This window comes from Giraffa tippelskirchi, chromosome 5 (assembly GCF_054371585.1).
Source record: "Giraffa tippelskirchi isolate mGirTip1 chromosome 5, T2T-mGirTip1v1.2.pri, whole genome shotgun sequence".
Classification (NCBI taxonomy): domain Eukaryota; kingdom Metazoa; phylum Chordata; class Mammalia; order Artiodactyla; family Giraffidae; genus Giraffa; species Giraffa tippelskirchi.
Window position 1 is genome coordinate 71654944 of NC_137279.1, and position 26052 is coordinate 71680995.

The 26052-nt window shown below is 38.8% G+C and overlaps 1 protein-coding gene across 1 annotated transcript in view; it reads right to left on the reverse strand.

Moving 5' to 3' along the window:
- Positions 1-26052, reverse strand: part of LOC145506689 (uncharacterized) — a 58421-nt gene that overhangs the window by 26593 nt on the left and 5776 nt on the right. Inside the window, exon 2 of the mRNA XM_081491940.1 lies at positions 23790-23937. Coding sequence (XP_081348066.1) covers positions 23790-23937 — 148 coding nt within the window. The remainder of the gene's footprint in view (positions 1-23789; positions 23938-26052) is intronic.

Genomic DNA, 26052 nt, shown 5'->3' on the forward strand with positions numbered 1-26052 from the left:
GCAAAAGTATTGTGCCATGGTAGAGTGGTTTTTCACTCTAGTTTCCATGCTCTTTGAGCATTTTGGAAACCAGTATGGCATCTCCAGTGCAGTGAGAACTATGTTTCTTATTGTTTTGAAGAACATGTGTGTGTGTGTGCGTTTCTTTAGTCTAAGATAGCAACTCTTAAAGGGAAATATATAAGCATCTAAGTGCCGTGTTCATTTCCCTGTATGCTCCCACATCTAAATCACAGGAGGATTTCCTTTCTTATCTCTACTCAGTTGCTCATTTATCTTGGTCATAGTATAAAAAAGGGGAGATGGGGCTGTGTGTGTGTGTGTGTGTGTGTGTGTGTGTGTGTGTAGAAGGTAGGAAACACACTACAATTTTAGTAGCATCTGTGTTTCCTATTCATGCAAACACTTTTAGAATATAAGTGGTCCTTCAGCTTCTAGGACTGCCCCTTCCCAGAGCTCCCTCATAAATAGCTCCCTTCCATTAATTTATCGGAGAAGGCAATGGCACCCCACTCCAGTACTCTTGCCTGGAAAATCCCATGGACGGAGGAGCCTGGTAGGCTACAGTACATGCGGTCGCTAAGAGTCGGACACGACTGAGCGACTTCACTTTCACTTTTCCCTTTCATGCACTGGAGAAAGAAATGGCAACCCACTCCAGTATTCTTGCCTGGAGAATCCTAGGGATGGCAGAGCCTGGTGAGCTGCCGTCTATGGGGTCGCACAGAGTCGGACACTACTGAAGCGACTTAGGATAGCATAGCATTAATTTATATTGATTTTTTTCTCATTTTTCAAGATAAAAGCCATTCTTATTTCCTATGAGTTATTTTCCTTTATTCCTTTAGTTTAGGTCAGTTTTTTTTAAATTTAGGGCTCATTAACACTCAGACATAACATTTATAATCATTCTATTCAAGTTTTATATACAAAATCCTTCTTTACATTTACATCTTCTCCATCATGCCCATGGCCAAGGAATGACTATTTATTTCTGAATAGTTAGGGATTTAACACAATTGGCAACCATTCTATTCACTACATGTTTTTATATTTGGCTTTTTAATTTCTAAATATACAAAATAAAAAAGTATGATTAAAATAATGCCTAAGTCATCCGCATTTAATATAAATAGAAAAACCCTGTGACTGTGACTTCTTAAAGAAGATTTTTTTCTCAATCTTTCAGTATTTAAGAGTTAATTTATGATTCTGTCATGAAACTAATTCTAAAAGAGAGTAAAATCGCTAAGTCTACATATTTTAGAACCATATTATGCACAGATACTGAGAACATTTTAATATAGAAAGTGTATTTCATCTACCATCAGAAGACTGATATAAAGTGATGTAAATGCATTTTACGATTAGAAATATATAACTATGAGATTACATTGTAACCAGAAACTGAAAAGTGGCTTTGTGCTCCCCAATTTTTTAAAAAATAATACCCAATGTATCTAATATTTGTTAAATAACTACTTTCTACTTGTTTCATTCAGTTCAGTTCAGTCACTCTGTTGTGTCTGACTCTTTGTGACCCCATGGACTACTGCACGCCAGGCTTCCCTGTCCATCACCAACTGCCTGAGCTTGCTCAAACTCATGTCCATCAAGTCGGTTATGCCATCCAACCATCTCATCTTCTGTCATCCCCTTCTGCTCCTGCCTTCAATCTTTCCCAGCATCAGGGTCCTTTCCAATGAGTCAGTTCTTCGCATCAGGTGGCCAAAGTACTGGAGTTTCAGCTTCAGCATCCGTCCTTCCAATGAATATTCAGGACTGATTTCCTTTAGGATGGACTGGTTTGATGTCCTTGCAGTCCAAGGAGACTCTCAAAAGTCTTCTCCAACACCACAGTCCAAAAGCATCAATCCTTCACTCAGCCTTCTTTTATGATCCAACTCTCACATCCATACAGGACTACTGGAAAAACCATAGCTTTGACATGTTTGATTAACTTAGTATTATTTTCTTTAACTCTACAATATTCTCTTATCATGGTGATTAAATATAGTATATAAATGTCTAGTTTTTCTGGGGTATGAAGCCAACTAAAAATATAGATCACATTAAAGCTTCTTTTTTAATTAAAAGAAAAAATAAAAAGCACATCTGATAGGAAATGGTAGCCAAAGGGAAGAAACCAGAGAATAATTTAAAATAAACAGTAAAAATACCACCTGTTCAAAATTTCTTTCTCTTTTTTGAGCAGTAGATTCATAGAATATTAAGAATTTCGCATAGCAACCTACTTTATATATTCTGGGCAGCTGTGTTGCCCTGGATAACTTCAAATATATTAGTCAAATATAGTCATTACACTTTTTACTTATATAATTATCTTGGTATGTAAAAGTCTAGTTAATGCTGTGTAACCCTAAAATGTAAATACCTTAAATCTATTTGAAAATTTTGACCCTATTATTACGACAACTAAATATATATACATATATATATGACTTTTATAGTTATGAAATAACTGTATTTAATATGGTATTACTAAAATGTCTTTCTTATAATATCACAGGTGAGTATGTGTATTGCTGAGAAGAGGGTTTGGGAAACATTTTCTCAAAGTCCTAAGAGCTGCTAATATGAGGCATTAATCATATTTCTCATTGAAAATAAATAAGTTGTCTAGGAGAAGGAAATGGCAACCCACTCCAGTATTCTTGCCTGGAGAATCGCAGGGACAGAGGAGCCTGGTGGGCTGCCATCTATGGAGTAGCACAGAGTTGGACCTGACTGAAGCAACTTAGCAGCAGCAACAGCAGTTTCATATGGAGTTGACGTCTGTAACGACTGCATCTGGACTCAGGAATCATGAAAGATAAATGCAAAAGAACATATGGTGGCTTTTGCGTATTTCCTCCATAGTTTTCATTCTGAAGACTTTCAGAATTTGTCTTAAATCTGACAGTATTACTCATCTAATTTTCATGAAGAAATAAAAATATCACTTTTTTAAACTTATTAGAGAAGAAATTGCAAAGTAAATTTTGATTTTTATGTATGTATACATCAGTTCAGGGCATCTGGTCCCATCACTTCATGGCAAATAGATGGGGAAACAGTGGAAACTGTGGCTGACTTTATTTTTCTGGGCTCCAAAATCACTGCAGATGGTGATGGCAGCCATGAAATTAAAAGACGCTTACTCCTTAATAGGAAAGTTATGACCAACCTAGACAGCATATTAAAAAGCACAGACATTACTTTCTCAACAAAGTTCTGTCTAGTCAAGGCTATCGTTTTTCCAGCGGTCATGTATGGATGTGAGAGTTGGACTATAAAGAAAGCTGAGTGCTGAAGAATTGATGCTTTTGAACTGTGGTGTTGGATAAGATTCTTGAGAGTCCGTTGGACTGCAAGGAGATCCAACTAGTCCATCCTAAAGGAGATCAGTCCTGGGTGTCCATTGGTAGGACTGATGTTGAAGCTGAAACTCCAATACTTTGGCCATCTGATGCAAAGAGCTGACTCATTGGAAAAGACTCTGATGCTGGGAAAGATTGAGGGCAGGAGGAGAAGGGGATGACAGAGGATGAGATGGTTGGATGGTATCACCGACTCAATGGACATGGGTTTGGGTGGACTCTGGGCATTGGTGATGGACAGGGAGGCCTGGCGTGTTGAGGTTCATGGGATCGCAAAGAATCGGACACAACTGAGTGACTGAACTGAACTGAACTGAAGATATGGAAGTAACCTAAGTGTCCGTCATCAGATGAATGAATAAAGAAGATGTGGTATATGTGTGTGTATATATACATATATATATATGTATTTGAGTGTGTGTGTGTGTGTGTGTGTGTGTGTGTGTGTGTGGAGGGCGGATTTGGAGAGTATTATGCTCAGTGAAATAAATCAGAGAAAGACAGATACTGAATGATATCACATATATGTGGAATCTCAGTAACACAACAAACTAGTGAATGTAACAATAAAGCAGACTCACCGATATAAAGAACAAACTAGTGTTTACCTGTGGGGAGAGGGTAGGGGGGGCAGAATAATCATGGGCAATTAAGAGATAAAACTGCCATGTGTAAAATAAATAAGCTACAGAGATATATTGTACTACATGGGGAAAATAGCCAGTATTGTATAATAACTGTAAATGGAGTATAACGTTTAAAAACTACGAATCACTATGTCGCACACCTGTAACTTATATCACGGGGCTTCTCTGATGGTAGCTCAGCGGTAATGAATCTGCTTGCAGTGCAGGAGACACAGGAGATGTTTCCATCCCAGGAGCAGGAAGATCCCATAGAGACATAAATGGCAGCACACTCCAGTATTCTTGCCTGGGAAATCCCATGAACAGAGAAGTCTGGTGGGTTACAGTCCATGGGGTCGCAAAAGAGTTGGCATGGCTCAGCGAATAATACAGCAACAACAAATTATAAAATATTGTACATCAGCTGTACTTCAATTAAAGAAGACCTCAGTAGCAGAGGTAGTGCTTCAACACATGTGAGACAGAACAGTGGCCTCCTAGCATAAAATCAAGGGTGAGGTAATTGCAGTTTGAACTCCTGCCTCCACCACTATAAGCCTTTTCACAAGTAAACACAAACATGTAGGAAACCGTATACAATGGTTGTGAGATAAAGCATGATGTCTCCCTCTAATGTTGTTCTAGCAAGGAAACACCTTCTTCATTCCCACATCAGAAAGCATGGTTTATGTGCCCCTATAGCTTCCTGCACTTCTCTTCCAATGCAGTGCACATGCTTGTAAGGATTCATGGATCCGTGTACAATTTGCATGGTGATCACTTTCCCTTTTAGCCTTAGAAGCCCTGTGATGAAGGAGGTCAAGGATGTTTTGTTCCTTCTAGCTTTGCTCACCTGAAGGGTGATGGGGTCATGCTGAAAATTCAAATACACTTCTTTAGGCAATAATCCATTTCTGGATCTTCCCCACAATTCTGAATCCATAAAGCTCTCTTTAAAATGGCATTCTCCTTAAGTTTGGCCCCAAAACTGAAATGGCGGAAAACCTGACCTGACTGAATAAAATACATTTCTACCTTTTTAATTTTTTACCCTCCTCTGACATGTGTTTCTACTAGAATGTAGAAACACACTAGAATGTGTGTAGTGATGTCTCACTGTAGATTTAACTTGTATTTCCTAACAGAGAACTGTGAGGAATGCATTTCTGCATGCTTGCATATCTTCTTTGGAGAAATGTCTATTCAAATATTTTGCCATGTGTAAGTGTGTCTTATTTCTGATTTCTAAGATTTACCTATAAATTCTGGATGCCAGTCTGCTATTGGGTAAATGATTTGCAAGTATGGTCTCCCTGTTAGTGGGCTTGTCTTTGTTTTTTCCTAATGTACCCTAGACACCAAATGTAATGGCTAAACTTATTTTTAAGAGGATAAAACATAGGGTAAAGTCTTTGTGAGTTTGAACTACATACAGAGTTCTTAGATATGACACACACACACCTAAAAAAAATGAGTAATGAAACAAAATTTAGTAAATTGTATAATAAAATTAGTTTTTCATTTCAACAGACACTGTGATAGAAATATTTTAAATCTGGATTATGTTGATTAATCAACTTAATAATACACTAAAATTACTGAAGTGTATATTTATATTGGGTGAATATATAATATATAAATTATACATCAATGCAACTGATAATAAGCAACCACAATCAGATCAGTGTGTGTGTGTGTGTGTGTGTGTGTGTGTGTGTGTGTGTGTGCGCGTGCTCAGTTGCTCAGTCATGTTCAACTCTTTGTGACCTCATGGACTATAGCCCAACAGACTCCTCTGTCCACGGGATTCTCCAGGCAAGAATACTGGAGTGGGTTGCCATTTCCTATGCCAGGGGATCTTTCTCACCCAGGGATCGAACCCACATCTCGTGCAGTGGCAGGAGAATTCTTTACCACTGCGCCACCTGGCAAGCCCTCATCAGACCAGCAGTTGCCCAGAAAAATAAAGTGAAGGATCTCAACAAAGCTAATGGCTAGTGAACAAACTAATGATATAGACAAATCTCACACAAGACAGTCAGTAAAACCTGGTATAAAAACACTGGGAACAAAGAGGGCTATAGTGAGGGATGGGTTTGCTTTTGTTGTATGAGAGTAATGTATGTCACTTTCCAGTGAACTTGGAAATATCGATGAAACTGTTGATTTCCCCTAAAACACAAACTATTAAATTGATGCAGACAGAGCCCAGTTTTAACACAGGGTCATTGAAAGGTTTAAAGGAGACCACAGGTCGGCTGCCACATGGACCAGGAGCTGGTCGCACCGGTGAGGGAGAAGCCTGATGGTCCTGAGGTGCAACTAGGAAGGCAGAGAGAGGCATTTTGAATGTGAAGGCAGCTGGAGAAGAAAAAGAGGGACGAGGGTGCAGACTGGGCAGGCAGGTGTGGAGGTAACATGATGAAAGGCAAGCCCCTGTGGCAGGAGGGGTCAGAGGTCAAGGCCCTTCCTCACTGCAGAGTGCACAGGCAGCTCCCAGCCCCCGCGGTGACAATCGCCCTGCTGAGTGGACAAGGCAGTGGCTAGCCTCTGTGAGGCGCCATTGGCCCCATGTGTCAACACTGAATCTTCCCACTCCTATGGGCTCCGCGTCTTCACTTCTAGGAGTGTTTCCTGTAGTTACCTTGGCCCAGGAGATCTAAAATCTAGTTTCTTTGCATCATTTTCTGAAAGGGAAATGTTGGAAAAGATCCTAAATGTCTCTCAATAAGGATCCCCAAGTGGAAATCCATGAACATATCAGGATTCCCTGGAGAGAAGGATGGGGCAGTGGTCCAACATGTCTTTCTAAGTGAACAGACTAAGTTCTGGGGGAAAAATCTCCAAAAGTGCTTTGAAACTGCACATTAAAAGAGTGCACTGAGCACAGAACTTGGATGTAGTAAGGGCAGAGCATATGCTGCTGAAACTGCTGGGCTTTAAAGAAAGTTTTTTGGTAGTCTAGAACAAAAAATTCAAGTGACATATACTACACAAAAATTAGAATTTCATCAACCTTTTTGTAATAATTTGTACAAGAAAAAAAATGGAGTATTACATTTATAAAAAGAGCAGTGAGCTACGAATTTTCATACTCAGGGAAAGTTAAATGCACTGATCCACATCCAAAGACATGAAGAGTCTTCAGAAAATCAAGTACTTAGGAAGGCACTGGCCTAAGGACAAGTAGTAAGCTCTAATTTGCAGTTATTTGTCAGTTAAGACTTAGGGTTGAAAAGATACACGCAGTCCAATGTTCACTGCAGCACTATTTACAGCAGCCAGGACATGGAGCACCAACACATCTTACATGCAATATTTAGGAATAAGGAAATAGTGGCAATTAAATGTATTAAATATATGACATTAACTAGTAATATTAATCAACCAAATATGTGCCAATTAAAATGTAATGGATGAAGTCTACCTCACTATTACTAAAGGCCTGAAACTACTCTTGAGGTATTGGTGTTTTTAATTTTTTAATTTCCTTTTCCCACTACCTGCAAACATTTTAAATTTCCTTTTTCTACTACCTTTTCTTTCTTACTCTCAGCCATCATTTTAATTTTTTGTGATTATTAACTTGGTGGAAGTTTCTTGTTACCCTTGACTGTGTTGGAGTCACTGGTTTTACTAATTAGACTTGGAAGGACAATGCAGTTCACCCATAAATCTTCTGAACTCCAGATACACATCTTTACAACCATTATGTGGCAGGATCCATCACTCCACCCAAAATAATAACCCACACCACTGCCAGTTGTTTCCAGAGCCATGAAACACGTAGCATGTAAACTATCCAGCTTATAGCTCAATGCCCAGATCCATCTAAATCCTTCCACATATATACTCAGCTGAAATTTAAGGGTGATAATTTTTCCTAATTAATGCTCTAAATTTCATGTAAGAAATTGATGGTTTTAATTCAGTTACTGCTCAATTAAAACCACAGGATTAGGTGGGTCTTGTGTTTGTAGATTGCTATATTCTACAACTATAAAATGTAAACGATCACTTAAAGAGTGATTTTTAAAAGGCCGTGCTGTGAGTGCATGCTCAGTTTTGTCTGACTCTTTGCGACCCCATGGACGGTAGCCTGCCAGGCTCCTCTGTCCATGGAATTTTCCAGGCAAGAATGCTGGAGTGGGTTGTCATTTATTGCTCCAGGGTATCTCGCCAACCCAGGGATCAAACTCAAAACTCTTTCATCTCCTGCATTGGCAGGCAGATTATTTACCGCTGCGCCACCTAGGAACCCCTTTAAAATGCATCAAAGCCTTTTTATCATGCTTGGGCTGAAGAGCTGAAATCCCAAACTAGTAATTTCTATCTACAGGCGATTCTATACTGACAGAAGTAACCAGCCCACCAAGTCTTGTAGTGGCCAACCTTTTACATTTGTTGTTGTTATTTTGTTTTGTTTTGGTTTTGGTAAAAGTTAGATTTCCGGACTTCCCAGGTGGCTCAGTAGTAAAGAATCCACCTGTAATGAAAGAGACACAGGTTCGATCCCTGGGTCGGGAAGATCCACTGGAGAAGGAAATGGCTACTCATTCCATTATTCTTGCCTGGAGTCCCATGGGAAATCCCATGGACAGAGGAGCCTGGCAGGCTTCAGTCCATGGTGTCGCAAATGGTGGAACATGCCTGAGTATCTGAGCACAATTCAGTTAGCCTCCCTAAGCCATGTCTTCAAAAGACACTTTATTCGAGCACACATGATAATGTAAGGAGTTACTTGAAATACCATGCTCTGGAAAGTCAGTATACATTGTTCACTAAGAATATATCAGATCTCCAATAAACAATTCTCATTTTCCATTTTTGATTTTCCAGTTCTTAGAGACACACAGCACTCTTTTTTGTTTCATTCATACTTTTTTTTTTAAAGAAACTAAAAACTATTTTAGGTACTTCAAGCAAAAATAAATTAAATATAGAGAAAGGGTGCTTACAAGGCCACTAGAAGTCTTGGATGAGTGAAAGTCACTAGATTTTTTTTTTTTTTTAGTTCAGTGAATGGCTTTCATGTACTTTTGTCACCAGAGTTTCCAGTGAACCAAAATGATGCCATCTTGGTAGGAGGTAAGGGCACAATGCTCAGAACACCAGTTCTTCCCCGGGCAGGAGCAAGACGCAGGGACACCCAGCAGCCCTTCACTGCAGCCCAGGGACTGACAACTAATCAACTGCAGTGTTCGGTATCTTGAAAACTAGATAATGACATCTTTTGCCGTTATTTCATATGGAAAATTACTTTTGAAAAGCTTTTCTAACATCAGCACGTTTTCAGAAATGCCTCCCTCAGTAGGCCAGTGCACCTGCCTTCCATACTAAGCTCCCTCTTCCTTTCTAGCCTTCAGGATCCTTATTATGGACCTTTATTTCAGTCCCTAACATTGCTGTTTCAGAGCAATGTACATTCATGGTTTGACTGGAAGTATTAGAAGCCAAGTAAAGTTATATCAAACTATGAGTTTTCAGAGTATTTTTGAGACTCTTTACTAAGTGAATTATTGATATATTTGTGTTCTTCAAGGAAGCTGCCTGTTTCCTCTCTTGCATCAGTAATTGCTTATAATCAGAACTTATTTTATGAGTTGTATGCCTTGACAATCATTTGATTCTTACTGTTTCTTGTAAAAAATATTTCTTAGAGTTAAAAATTCATCATCCATCATGAATATTGTGCCTTTTAATACTCTGAATATCAATTGTCCCTAATATGGTGAGTTTCACTCATTTTGAACAGGGCGTTTAACTAACATCCACTTATATAGTAAAGTATGTTAAAATGCTTATCATGAATAGTGGTCTCTACATTTCTTATCCCTCAACATTTTAAGAGTTTCTCAGGATTGTGTGCTCCACCATTCCAAGATTTTTTGTTTTTTTTTTAATTCCAATAGCGTTGCCAAGTTTAATTTGATTCAAACAACAGTTCATTTTTAAAATGACATATTGTCTTATCAAGTTAAAATGTTATAAAATCTTCCAACAAAATATGCATAACTTCCTTTCATAATTACTGCAAATGAAGTCATCAGGGAAATACTCTGCTAAGGAAAAAAAGGCATGCTATAGGTTTCAACTATAAAACCCAATACAGTGAAATATGTTAGGGCTAAACTGAATTGCTTTCAGTTTTTATATATTTTGACACTAATAACACATACTTTTTGTAAGTTTTGCTCCAATAATATTCCATTGTACAGTTTTAACAGACTGTATTCCTTAACTACTTTAATCAGAATCAGTTGTAATGGTCTTAATGAACTGATAATATTTTTCAGGAGTATAAAACAGGAATCTACTCTGACTCTTATGTGTTTTTGCATTAATACATTGAAAAAGCTTTAAATATGCTGAGAAATAATGTTCTCCTTCATAATGATACCAGGGTATTTTTGAAATATTCTAGCACCTTATATTGAACTTCATCAGAATTAATACCTTTAGGTGAACTACTGTCATTAAATAATATTGAATTGGTTGAAATAAACCACATTAAATAGAAAACAATGTAGCAGTCCACAGTCTCAGGAGAAGTGTTTGACCTGCATTTGGATGCTGTGTTGCCTCAGACATGTATGCCATGGGGTAAGGTATAATCACACCCATTTTAGGAGAATATGCAAGCAGATATGGAGAGTGTACTGCATAATACACACATGATCAATGGCTGGAATTTCCAAGTTTTAACAAAGTGTGTGATATTATTTTTGCAAGAATTAACTCTCTGGCTTCAATTTCCAACTGCATTCACAAGATTTCTGCCATTCACAAAGCAAACAATGGAATATTACTCAGCTATAAAAAAGAATGCATTTGAGTCAGTTCTAATGAGGTGGATGAATCTGGAGCCTATTGTACAGGGTGAAGTAAGTCAGAAAGAGAAAGATAAATATTGTATATTAACACATGTGTACGGAATCTAGAAGCAACAATTAGAACCCTGTACTGAACAACTGATTGGTTCAAGATTGAGAAAGTAGCATGACAGAGCTGTGTGCTGCCACTCTGTTCATTTAAACCATATGCTGAGTACATCATGAGAAATGCCAGCCTGGATGAGTTACAAGCTGGAATCAAGATAGGTGAGAGAAACACCCAACAACCTCAGATATGCGGATGATAGCACTCTAATGGCAGAAAGGGAAGAGGAACTAAAGAGCCTCTTGATGAGGGTGAAGGAGGAGAGTGGAAGAGTCAGCATAAAACTAAATATTAAAAAAAAGAAAACTAAGATCATGTCACCTGACCATATTATTTCATGGCAAATAGGAGGGGAAAATGTGAAGTAAGTGGCAGATTTCCTCTTCTCGGGCTCTAAAATCACTGTGGATGGTAACCACAAGCCATGAAATCAGAAGACAACTGCTTCTTGGCAGGAAAGCTGTGACAATCCTAGACAGTGTGTTGAAAAGCATAGACATTACTCTGCTGACAATGGTCCACTATGGTCAAGATTATGGTCTTTCCAGTAGTCGTGTATGGCTGGGACAACTGGACTGTAAAGAAGGCATAACACCAAAGAATAATGTCTTCAAACTCCTGAAAGTCCTTTGGACAGCAAGGAGATCAAACCAATCAATCCTAAGGGAAATCAACCCCAAATACTCATTGGAAGAACTGATACTGAAGCTGAAGCTCCAGTATTTTGGTCATCGGATGCGAACAGACAACTCATTGGAAAAGTCCCTGATGCTGGGAAAGATCGAGGGTAGAAGGAAAAGAGGATGTCAGAGGATGAGATGGCTGAACGGTATCACTGACGCAGTGGACATGAACTTTGGCAAACTTTGGGAGTTGGTGAGGGACAGAAAGGCCTGGCATGCTTCAGTCCATGGGGTTGCAAAGAGTCAGACATGACTAGGTGACTGAACAACAACATGGAATCTAGAAAGATAGTACCAATGAACCTACTTGCAGAGCAGTAGTGGAGACACAGACATAGAGAACAGACTTGTGGACACAGTAGGGGAAGGAGAGGGTGGGAATAATTGACGAAATAGCATGGAAACATTTCCATGACCATATGTAAAATAAACAGCAAGAGGGAATTTGTTGTGTGACAAAGGGAGTTCAACCCAGTACTCTGTGACAATCTAGAGGGTTGGGGTGGGGAGGGAGATAGGAGGGGGGTTCAAGAGGGAGAGGACATATGTATACCTGTAGCTGATTCATGTTGGTGGATGACAGAAACCAACACAATGTTGTAAAACAGTTATCCTTCAATGAAAAAAAAATCTAGAAAAAATACATTTGATTTGTGACAGCTTTAGATGTGTATGTGTTTTAAAATGTGTTTAGTAATTTGGCTGTGCTGGATCTCAGTTGTAGCATGTGAGATCTAGTTCCCTGACCAAAAAGCAAACCCCAGGCCCACTGCATTGGAGCACAGAGTTTAGTCACTGGACCACCAAGGTAGTCCAGAGAAGTGACAGCTTTAATCTTTCTGCTCTGTCTCTTGAGCATGCCTGATTCTACTGCCTTATTTTCATAAGAACAGAAAATCAGGACTAATTTGGCTCTATGTTTTGTCAATAACTCAGGTCACTGTTCTAGGTTCATTGATGGTGGCTTGGTCTACGTCAGTGTACACTCTAAGTCAGCCTAGCTGTGGCTTAACTGCTATGACACTTGCTTGGATCCATCCTCTTCCAGGGATGCTCTTCTTTTCCAAATTTAAACTCTTCCCTTTCCCTTTTAAGACAAAACTCATCTCTCACTGTCATGAATTATGGTTTGTATCCCTTATCTTAACTTAGACAAGATCTCTTCTTTCCTTTATTCCTCTGTGATTGTTAAAAATTTATCAAAAATATTGAATCCCAATTTCATATCAGACCTCCAACTTCATATATGTGTGGCTACCTCATAGTGTCTTTACATTCCTATTAGCAGGTGCTGTAGCTTCTTTTAGCTTTGAGACTTATCCCCTCCCCTCCTATTCCCTCCAACCTTCAAACATCCAACACTGTCTTTGGCTTTTACAAATCATTAAGTAACCATTTATATTTGTCAAGTATAAACAGGTGAAAGAATGTTGAGCTTCATCAAGGAAATAAGGCTAATGGAAAGGAATGCAGAAATTTGTTTCAAAATGTTTCTACTTGCATAGCATTTTAGTGTGACTAGACAAGGTAATGTTTCAACAAATCTGCAAGGAGTTGAATTCTGCTACAAACACATGTGCTTGGAAGAGGACTTAAAGTTCCAAAGAGGAATGTTGCTGGGCTGACAGTTTGATTTTGGACTTCAGAGACACCAAGCAGAGAATCCAGCAATGGCCTGTCTCAACTTCTGATGTGTACAGCGGTGAAACAGCACCTGGGAGTTGCAATAAATCACCAAATGTGTGGATATTTGTTATTCAGCAATAAATACTACTATACCACAAATGTACAGAGGGGCAGGAAAAGAACTGAAGGGAGAGCAAAAAAGGGAGAAGGAAACAGAGAAGGAGGGAAAAGGAGAAAGTTCAGCACAGTTCAGTTCAGTCGCTCAGCCGTCTCCGACTCTGCGACCCCAAAAAATGCAGCACGCCATGCCTCCTTGTCCATCACCAACTCCCGGAGTTTACCCAAACTCATATCCATTGAGTCGGTGATGCCATCCAACCATCTCATCCTCGGTCGTCCCCTTCTCCTCCTGCCCCCAATCCTTCCCAGCATCAGGGTCTTTTCCACTGAGTCAACACTTCGCACGAGGTGGCCAAAGTATTGGAGTTTCAGCTTCAACATCAGTCCTTCCAATGAACACCCAGGACTGATCTCCTTTAGGATGGACTAGTTGGATCTCCTTGCATCCAAGGGACTCTCAAGAGTCTTGTCCAATACCACAGTTCAAAAGCATCAGTTCTTCGGTGCGCAGCTTTCTTCACCGTCCAACTCTCACATCTATACATGACTACTGGGAAAACCATAGCCTTGACTAGACGGACCTTTGTTGGCAAAGTAATGTCTCTGCTTTTTAATATGCTATCTAGGTTGGTCATGACTTTCCTTCCAAGGAGTAAGCGTCTTTTAGTTTCATGGCTTCAGTCACCATCTGCAGTGATTTTGGAGCTCCAAAAAAATAAAGTCTGACACTGTTTCCACTGCTTCCCCATCTATTTGCCACGAAGCGATGGGACCAGATGCCATGATCTTAGTTTTCTGAATGTTGAGCTTTAAGCCAACTTTTTCACTCTCCTCTTTCACTTTCATCAATAGGCTCTTCAGTTCTTCTTCACATTCTGCCATAAGGGTGGTGTCATCTGTATATCTGAGGTTATTGATATTTCTCCCGACAATCTTGATTCCAGCTTGTGCTTCTTCCAGCCCAGCGTTTCTCATGATGTACTCTGCATATAAGTTAAATAAGCAGGGTGACAATATACAGCCTTGATGTACTTCTTTTCCTATTTGGAACCAGTCATTGTACCGTGTCCAGTTCTAACTGTTGCTTCCTGACCTGCATACAGGTTTCTCAAGAGGCAGGTCAGGTGGTCTGGTATTCCCATCTCTTTCAGAATTTTCCACAGTTTATTGTGATCCACACAAAGGCTTTGACATACTCAATAAAGCAGAAATAGACATTTTTTCTGGAACTCTCTTGCTTTTTCGATGATCCAGCACATACTGGCAATTTGATCTCTGGTTCCTCTGCCTTTTCTAAAACCAGCTTGAACATCTGGAAGTTCACAGTTCACGTATTGCTGAAACCTGGCTTGGAGAATATCGAGCATTACTTTGCTAGCACATGAGGTGAGTGCAATTGTGTGGTAGTTTGAGCATTCTTTGGCGTTGCCTTTCTTTGGGACTAGAATGAAAACTGACCTTTTCCTGTTTTATGGCCACTGCTGAACTTTCCAAATTTGCTGGCATATTGAGTGCAGCATGTTCACAGCATTGTCTTTTAGGATTTGAAATAGCTCAACTGGAATTCCATCACCTCCACTAGCTTTGTTCATGGTGATGCTTCCCAAGGCCCACTTGACTTCCCATTCTAGAATGCCTGGCTCTCGGTGAGTGATCACACCATCGTGATTATCTGGGTCGCGAAGATCTTTTTTGTACAGTTCTTCTGTGTATTCTTGCAACCTCTTCTTATCATCTTCTGCTTCTGTTAGCTCCATACAGTTTCTGTCTTTTATCAAGCCCATCTTTGCATGAAATATTCCCTTGGAATCTCTAGTTTTCTTGAAGAGATCTCTAGTCTTTCCCATTCTATTGTTTTCCTCTATTTCTGTGCATTGATCGCTGAGGAAGCCTTTCTTATCTCTCCTTGCTCTTCTTTGAAACCCTGCACTCAAATGGGAATATCTTTCCTTTTCTAAGAGAGGGATTTAAATAGTAAGAAGGGACTACAATTCCTTCTGCTTCTACTCAGGACGACTCTCCCTCAGAGTGAGCATGTGGTGTCCTAGTTTGTCCACAGCTTTCCAGAATGAACTTTACACATTACTAAGACTGATCTTTTGTTTCAGAAAAGCCATTTTCTCTAAACTAAAGCTGCAAATTCAAGTCAATATTCTCATCTCATGTGTAAACAAAGACAGATTTATCTGTATCAACCCTAGAGGAAAACAGAAGTGAGCTGGGTTGATTAAGAAATACATATAATTAATTAATGTGAGGTAGGAATATAAACATGTATTCAGTTTAGGTGATTTAATGAACTCTCAAGATAATTTTACTTAAACATATTCAGTGCTTTATAAACTGAACGTGTATCTATATCTTGAATGAGAGCTAACTTTACTGTAGCCCCAAGTCTTATTACTCTTATGAATTCAATAGAGAAAGGACATTCTACTTAACTAAAATGATTTATTTTTACAGGATTTATGAAGTGGGAAAAATATGTTGTCATTTTTTGTGTGCCAAAACACTCATAAAATAAGCTTCTGGGGACCTTCCTGATGGTCCACTGGTTAAGACTCCACGCTTCCAATGAAGGGGGCGTGGGTTCCATCCCTGGTCTGGGGACTAAGATGGCATATGCTACGTGGCCAAAAAAAAAAAAAAAAGGAAAGAAAAAATAGCATTGTGATTTAAGTAAGTTTAAATGGAAATAACTGGAGAAGGGAATGGTAACCCACTCCAATGTTCTTGCCTAGAAAATCTCATGAACAGAGGAGCCCGGCAGGCTACAGTCACGGGGTCACAAATAGTCAGACATGTCTTAGCACCTAAACCACCACCACCAAAATGTGATAAATAAAAACTGGCAATAAACTGATAAAATAATACATAAAAACTGGCTATGCATGCAATAATTCTATCTATAAATGATTTATATTGTGAAATCTGGAATTGGAAGAAGGCACTTTGCATTACAGACAGAGGGAAGATCAAGAGAAGTTACTGAATCTTTTTATACTCTTACCTGGCTGTAATACCGGGAGCAGCAATTTATATAAAACAATATTTTTGTAAATATAATAAAATAAGCTTCCGAAAAGGAATGCTTTTGCAAATGAATATATTTGTCTGTCGAATCGGAACATTGTTTATAACTTGGTTAATTTTTACTTATTGATCACATAATGTGTCAAGAATTTGTTTTTCTAGGTCCCCACTGTTTGTTAGGTTCTGTTTTATGTTTCTATGTAACAAGTGAAATTGTGGTGTCTTAAAACTCTTTACAATGTATTGAAATTGCTTATTTTCTTGACTCACTCACCAAGCTATAAGCTCCTTGAAAAAAAGCAACCTGTCCTTGTTCACTACTGAATGTTAGACACAAATATAAACACACTACTTGTTAAACAAGCATTATTTTAAAATTTTCATATTCTAAAATAAAATGTATCACGATATTTTTAATTTTAGTTGGATCTGTTAATTCAGATAGTTTCAGCTCTGTTAAGGTGGTAATGAAAAAATGTTTTATTAGTTCTACATTCAGGGTACCTACATTCTAGTGCTATGAAGCTACAAAGCAAATTTAGAATCCAATTACAATAAATAGCTCAATCCAGGTGACATGTTGCACTCACTACAATATTTTCACTTCAAACTGTTTCATGTGATTCCTTAATTACATGGTAGTCTAGTAAATGAGGGCTTCCCTGGTGGCTCAGTGGTAAAGAATCTGCCTGCCAATGCAGGAATTGCAAGAGAGGGGGATTCCAACCCTGGGTCGAGAAGATCCCCTGGAGAAGGAAATGACAATCCACTCCAGTATTCTTGCTTGGGAAGCCCCATGGACAGAGGAGACTGGTGGGCTACAGGCTTTGGGGTTGCAAACAGTAGGACACAACAGCAACTGAGCACAACCTAGTAACTGATTTCAGATCCTTGAGATAAGGGGCATGATTAAAAAAAAGAAGAAGAAGAAATACATGGAGTAAAATAAAGGGTACTGTGGCAAAATGATGTGCTTCTTTCGATTTATAAACCAGTTAATCTTGGATGAACATTTGGGTAACATTTCAAATCCTAAAAGATGATGCTGTTAAAGTGCTGCACTCAATATGCCAGCAAATTTGGAAAACTGAGTAGTGGCCACAGGACTTGCAAATGTCAGTTTTCATTCCAATCCCAAAGAATGGCAATGTCAACTCAAGGAGAAACATGCCAAGACACATACCAACTAACTAAGAAAGGCTAAACACAAAGAATATCACAAGCAGCAAGGGAGAAACAAGCAATATAAAAGGGGAATCCCATATGCTTAATAGCTGATCTTTAGGCAGAAACTCTGCAGGCCAGAAGGCAATGGCAGGATATAATTAAAGTACTGAAAGGGAAAAAGCTACAGCCAAGACTACTGTACCCAGCAAGGATCTCATTCAAAAATGATGGAGAAATAAGAAGCTTTTCAGACAAGCAAAATTTAAGAGAATTCAGTACCATCAAACTAGCTTTACAACAAATGTTAAAGGGACTTATATAGTCAAGAAATACAAGAGAAGAAAAAAGATCCCCAAAATCAAAACCCCAAAATTAGAAAATGGCAATAGGAACATATATATCAATAATTACTTTAAATGTAAATGAATAAAATGCTCCAACCAAACGACACAGCTTGGCTGAATGGATACAAAGACAACACTAATATATATGCTGTATACAAGAAATCCACTTCAGACCTCAAGACACATAGAGACTGAAAGTGAGAGGATGGAAAAACATATTCCATGCAAATGGGAAGCAAAAGAAAGCTGGGGTAGCAATCCTCATATCAGACAAAATAGATCTTAAAATAAGGAAGATTACAAGAGATAAGGAAGAACACTACATAATGATCAAGGGATCAATCCAAGAGGAAGACATAACAATTGTAATTATCTATGCACCCATCATAGGAGAACCTCAATATATAAGACAAGCACTAAGAGACATAAAAGGAGAAATTGACAGTAACACAATCATAGCAGGAGATTTTAACATCCCACTTACACCCATGGACCGATCATCAAAACAGAAAATTAATAAGGAAACACAAGTCTTAAATGATACATTAGATGAGATGGATTTCATTGATATCTTCAGGACATTCCACTCAAATGCAGAAGAATACATCTTCTTCTAAAGTGCACATGGAACATTCTCCAGGATAGGCCACATCTTGGGTCACAAATCAAACCTCAGTTAATTGAAGTTAATTTAAATCATATCAAACGTCTTCTCTGACAACAATGCTATGATACTAGATATCATTTACAAGAAAAAAAAATGAGAGAAACACAAACACATGGAGACTAAACAACACGTTTCTAAATAATCAACAGGTAACTGAAGAAATAAAAAAATTCTGGAAACAAATGACAATGAAAACATGACAACACAAAACCTATGGGATGCAGAGAAAGCAGTTCTAACAGGGAAGTTTATAACAATACAATCCTACCTCAAGAAACAAGAAAAACATCGAATAGACAACCTAAATTTACACCTGAAACAACTGGAAAAAGAAGAAGAAGAAAACCTCAAAATTCATAGAAGGAAAGAAATCGTAAAGATCCAAACAGAAATAAAGGGAAAAGAAATAAAAGAAATAATAGTAAAGCTTAATAAAACTAAAAGTTGGCTCTTTGAGAAAATAAACAAAATTGACAAATCTTTAGCCAGACTCATCTAGAAAAAAAGAGAGAAGAATCAAATCAACAAAATTAGAAATGAAAGAACAGATAACTTGGAAGAAATGGACAGATTCTTAGAAAAGTTCAATCTTCCAAGATTGAACCTGGAAAAAATATAAATTATGAACAACCCAATTACAAGCACTGAAATTGAAGCTGTGATCAAAAATCTCCCAAAAAACAAACACCCAGGACCAGATGGGTTCACAGCAGAATTCTATCAAACATGCAGAGAAGAGCTAATGCCTATATTTCTAAAACTCTTTAAAAATTTGCAGAGGAAGGAACATATTCAAATTCATTCTATGAGGCCACCATCACCCTGATAACAAAAATCCAGACAAAGACAACACACAAAAAGAAAACTATAGGCCAATATCACTGATGAACATAGATGCAAAAATCCTCAACAGAATTTTAGCAAACAGAATTCAGCAACACATCAACAAGCTCACCATAAACAAGTTGGATTTATTCCAGGGATGCAAGGATTCTTCAATATACAGAAATCAATCAATGTGATACACCATATTAACAAATTGAGAGATAAAAACCATATGATTATCTCAATAGATGAAGAAAAGCCTTTGACAAAATTCAGCACCCATTTAGGATTAAAACTCTTCAAAAAATGAGCATAGAAGGAACCTACCTCAACAGAGTAAGGGCCATACATGATAAGCCTGCAGTAAACATTACTCTCAATGGTGAAAAACTGAAAGCATCCCCTCCAAGATCAGGAACAAGACATGGGTGTCCACTTTCACCACTATTATTCAACACCGTTCTGGAAGTCCTAGCTACAGCTACAGCTAGGACTACAGAAGAAAAAGAAATAAAAGGAATCCATATCAGAAAAGAAGTAAAGCTGTCATTGTCTGCAGATGACATGATACTGTACATACAAAACCCTAAAGATAGTATCAGAAAATTACTAGAGATAATCACGGAATTTTGAAAAGCTGCAGGATACAAAATGAATACACAGAAATCACTTGCATTTCTATATACTAACAGTGAAAATTCAGAAAGAGAAATTAAGGAATCAAGCCTGTTGCAATCACCATTGCAACAAAAAGCATTAACTATCTAGGAATAAACTTAGCTAAGAAAACAAAGGAACTGTACACAGAAAATTATGAGACACAAGTGAAAAAAATCAAAGATGACATAAACAGATGGAGAGCTATTCCATGTTCCTGGGCAGCAAGAATCAATACTGCAAAAACACAATCTACAGAGTCAATGTGATCCCTATCAAACTACCAATGGCCTTTTTCACAGAACTAGAACAAAAATTGTCACAATTCATATGGAAACACAGAAGAACCAGACTAGCCAAAGCAGTCTTGAAGAAGAAGGATGGAGCTGGAGGAATCAACCTTCCTGACTTCAGATTATACTACAAAGCTACAGTCATCAAGACAGGATGGTAGTGGCACAAAAACAGAAATACAGACCCATGGAACAAGAGAGCCCAGAAATAAACCCAGACACCTATGGCTAACTTATTTTTGACAAAAGAGGCAAGAATATACAATGGGGCAAAGACAGCCTCTTCAATAAATAGTGCTGGGAAAACTGGACAGCTACATGTAAAAGAATGAAATTAGAACACTTCCTAACACCATACACAAAGATAAAACTCAAAATGCATTAAAGACCTAAATATAAGACCAGAAACTATAAAAGTCTTAGAGGAAAACATAGGCAGAACACTTGATGACATAAATCAAAGCAAGATCCTCTATGAAACACCTCCTAGTGTAATGGAAATAAAAACAAAAGTGAACAAGTGGGACCTGATTAAACTTAAAAGCATTTACACAACAAAGGAAACTATAAGCAAGGCGAAAAGACAATCCTCAGAATGGGAGAAAATAATAGCAAATGAAACAACTGACAAAGGATTAATTTCCAAAACATACAAGCAGCTCATACAACTCAATACCAGAAAAACAACCCAATCAAAAAGTCGAAAAAAGACCTAAAGAGACATTTCTCCAAAGAATGTATTACAGATGGCTAACAAGCACATGAGAAGATGTTCAACACGGCTCATTATTAAAGAATTGCAAATCAAAACTACAATGACCTATCACCTCACACTGGTCAGAATGGCTCTCATTAAAAAGTCTACAAACAATAAATGCTAGAGAGGATGTGGGAAAAAGGGAACTCTCTTGCACTGATGGTGGGAATGTCCATTGATACAGCCAGTATGGAAGACAGTATTGAGATGCCTTAAAAAACTAGGAATGAAACCACCATATTGACCCAGCAATCCCATGCCTAGGCATATACACTGAGGAAACCAAAATTGAAAGAGACACATGTATCCCATCGTTCACTGCAACACTATTTACAATAGCTAGAAAATGGAAGCAACCTAGATGTCCATCGACAGAAGAATGGATAAAGAAGTTGTGGTACACAGACACAATGGAATATTACTCAGCCATAACAAGGAACACATCTGAGTCAGTTCTAATGAGGTGGATGAACCAAGAACCTATTATACAGAGTGAAGTGAGTCAGAAAGAAAAAGATAAATACTGTACTCTAACGCATATGTATGGAATCTAGAAAAATGGTACTGAAGAATTTATTTACAGGGAAGCTATGGAGAAAAAGACATAGAGAATAAAATTATGGACATGGGGAGAGGGTAGGAGAGTGTGAGATGTATCGAAAGGGTAACATGGAAACTTACATTACCATATATAAAATAGATAGCCAAAGGAAATTTGCTGTATGGCTCAGGAAACTCAAACAGGGGCTCTGTATCAACCTAGAGGGGTGTGATGGGGAGGGAGTTTCAAAAGAGAGGGAATACATGTATACCTATGGCTGATTCAGGTTGAGGTCTGACAGAAAACAGCAAAATTCGGTAAAGCAATTATCCTTCAACAACAACAAAAAAAGAATAGCAATGCCAAAGAACGTTAAAACTACCACACAATTACACTCATTCCACATGTTAGCCAGGTAATGCTCAAAACCCTTTAAGCTAGACTTCAACAATATGTGACCTGACAACTTCCAGATGTACAAGCTGGATTTAGAAAAGTCACAGTAACCAGAGATCAAAATGTCAACATCTGCTGTATCATAGAAAAAGCAAGAGAATTCCAGAAATAAAACATCTACTTCTGCTTCATTGACTATGCTAAAGCCTTTGACTGTGTGGATCACAACAAACTGCTGAAAATTGTGCGAGATGTGAATACTAGACCACCTTATCTGCCTCCTGAGAAATCTGTATGCAGGTCAAGAAGCATACAGATTAGAAGTGTGCATGGAACAACACACTGGTTACAAACTGGGAAAGGAGTACATCAAGGCTGTATACTGTCACCCTGCTTATGTAATTTCTATGCAGAGTACATCATGCAAAATGCTGGACAGGATGAAGCACAATCAGGAACCAAAACTGCTGAGAGAAATGTCAATAACCTCAGACGTGCAGATGACACTGAAATGGGAAATTTGAATTAAGTACTGTGGAGACAAAGAATGGAATCCACGAACAGGTGAACACCCACAGTAGCAAGCAAATAGGATTTATTAAAGAGGAGGAAAGTACAAAGCTATCAGCATAGAAACTGAGAAGGTGCAAAGAATCCTCCTAGTTGGACTATAGCAGTTTTTATATCCTTCCTTAAATCACATAATTTCTAACAAATCAATTTAAAAGTCAAGATACTAAACATCTTTATGGCTTGCCTTGATCCTTTGGACTGGTTGCAAATTGGGAAAGGAGTATGTAAAAGCTATATGTTGTCACCCTGCTTATTTAACTTATATGCAGAGTATATAATGTGAAATGCCAGACTGGATGAAGCACAAGCTGCAATCAAGATTGCTGGGAGAAATATCAATAACCTCAGATATGCAGATGACACCACCCTAATGGCAGAAACCAAAGAAGAACTGAAGAGCCTCTTGATGAAAGTGAAAGAGGAGAGTGAAAAAGCTGGCTTAAAACTCGACATTCAAAAAACGAAGATCATGGTATCTGGTCCCATCACTTCATTGCAAATAGATGGGGAAAAAATGGAAATCGTGACAGAGTTTATTTTCCTGGGCTCCAAAATCACTGCAGATGGTGACTGCAGCCATGAAATTAAAAGACGCTTGCTCCTGTGAAGAAAAGCTATGATCAACCTAAACAGCATATTAAAAAGCAGACATTACTTTGCCAACAAAGGTCTTAGTCAAAGTTATGGCTTCTTGAGTAGTCATGTAGGATATGAGAGTTGGATATGAGTGACAAAAAGTTGATGCTTTTGAACTGTGGTGTTGGAGAAGACTCTTGAGAGTCCCTTGAACTCCAAGGAGATCAAACCAGTCTATCCTAAAGGAAATCAGTCCTGGATATTCATTGGAAAGATTGATGCTGAGGCTGAAACTCCAATACTTTGGAAACCTGATGGGAAGAACGGACTCATTGGAAAAGATCCTGATGCTGGGAAAGATTGAAGGCAGGAGGAGAAGGGAATGACAGAGGATGAGATGGTTGGATGGCATCACCAACTCAATGGCCATGAGTTTGAGCATGCTCTGGGAGTTGGTGATGGACAGGGAAGCCTGGCATGCTGCAGCCCATGGGGTCACAAAGTCAGACAGGACTGAGGACTGAGCTGAACTTGATCCTGAGATTAAGTCACCACCCTTTTCATGCCCTTGGCCACTTTCTCTTACCTTGGACGTGGGGTATCTCTTCACGGCTGCTCCAGCAAAGCACAACCACTGTTCCTGACGTTGGATGTGGGGTATCTCCTCCCAGCCACCGTTACTGACCTTGGACGTGGGGTATCTCCTCTCAGCTGCTCGCTGCTCCAGCGCTGCACTGCCACACAAGGTAAGAGAAACTCCAGTAAGACGATAGGTGCTGAGAGAGGGCATCAGAGGGCAGACAGACTGTAACCACAGTCACAGAAAACTAACCAATCTAATTACATGGACCACAGCCTTGTCTAACTCAATGAAACTAGCCATGCTGTGTAAGGCCACCCAAGACAGAAGGGTCACGGTGGAGAGTTCTGACAAAATGTGGGCCACTGGAGAAGGGAATGGCAAATCACTTCAGTATTCTTGCCTTGAGAACCCCAAGAACAGGATGAAAACGCAAAAAGATAGGACACTGAAAGATGAACTCCTTAGGTCGGTAGGTGCCCAATACGCTACTGGAGATCAGTAGGGAAATAAATCCAGAAAGAATGAAGAGATGGAGCCAAAATAAAAACAACACACAGTTGTGGATGTGACTGGGGCTAGAAGTAAGGTCCGATGCTGTAAAGAGCAATATTACATAGGAACCTGGAATGTTAGGTCCATGAATCAAGGCAAATTGGAAGTGGTCAAATAGGAGATGGCAAGAGTGAACATCGATGTTTTAGGAATCAGTGAATTAAAATGGACTGGAATGGGTGAATTTAACTCAGATGACCACTGTATCTACTACTGCGGCCCAGAATCCCTTCAACGAAATGGAGTAGCCATCACAGTCAACAAGAGAGTCCAAAATGCAGTACTTGAATGCAATCTCAAAAACAAAAGAATGGTGTCTGTTCGTTTCCAAGGCAAACCATTCAATATCACAGTAATCCAAGTCTATGCCCTGACCAGCAATGCTGAAGAAGCTGAAGTTGAACAATTCTATGAAGACCTACAAGACCTTTTAGAACTGACACCCAAATACGATGCCTTTTTCATTATAGGAGACTGGAATGCAAAAGTAATAAGTCAAGAAACACCTGGAGTAATAGGCAAATTTAGCCGTAGAGTACAGAATGCAGCAGGGCAAAGGCTAATAGAATTTTGCAAAGAGAATGAACTAGTCATAGCAAAGATCCTCTTCAAACAACACAAGAGAAGACTCTACCTATGGATGTCACCAGATGGCCAACACTGAAATCAGATTGATTATATTCTTTGCAGCCAAAGATGGAGAAGTTCTATACAGTCATCAAAAACAAGACCAGGAGCTGACTGTGGCTCAGATCATGAACTTCTTATTGCCAAATTCAGACTGAAATTGAAGAAAGTAGGAAAATCCACTAAACCATTCTCATATGACCTAAATCAAATCCCTTACCACTATACAGTGGAAGTGAGAAATAGATTTAAGGGACTAGATCTGATTGAGTGTCTGATGAACTATGGGCGGAGGTTCGGGACATTGTACAGGAGACAGGGATCAAGACCATCCCCAATAAAAAGAAATGCAAAAAAAGTAATATGGCTGTCTGAGGAGGCCTTACAAGTAGCTGTGAAAAGAGAAGTGAAAGGCAAAGGAGAAAAGGAAAGATATACCCATTTGAATGCAGACTTCCAAGGAATAACAAGGAGAGATAAGAAAGCCTTCCTCAGTGATCAGTGCAAATAGAGGAAAACAATAGAATGGGAAAGACTAGAGATCTCTTCAAGAAAATTAGAGATACCAAGGGAACATTTCATGCAAAGATGGGAGAATAAAGGACAGAAATGGTATGCAACTAACAGAAGCAGAAGATATTAAAAAGAGGTGGCAAGAATACACAGAACTGTACAAAAAAGATCTTCACAACCCAGACAATCACGATGGTGTGATCACTCACCTAGAGCCAGACATCCGGGAATGAGAAGTCAAGTGGGCCTTAGGAAGCATCACTACGAACAAAACTAGTGGAGGTGATGGAATTCCAATTGAGCTATTTCAAATCCTAAAAGACAATGCTGTGAACATGCTGCACTCAATATGCCGGCAAATTTGGAAAGTTCAGCAGTGGCCATAGGACAGGAAAAGGTCAGTTTTCATTACAATTCCAAAGAAAGGCAATGCCAAAGAATGTTCAAACTACCTCACAATTGCATTCATCTAAGATGCTAGCAAAGTAATGCTTGAAATTCTCCAAGCCAGGCTTCAGCAATACGTGAACTGTGAACTTCCAGATGTTCAAGCTGGTTTTAGAAAAGGCAGAGG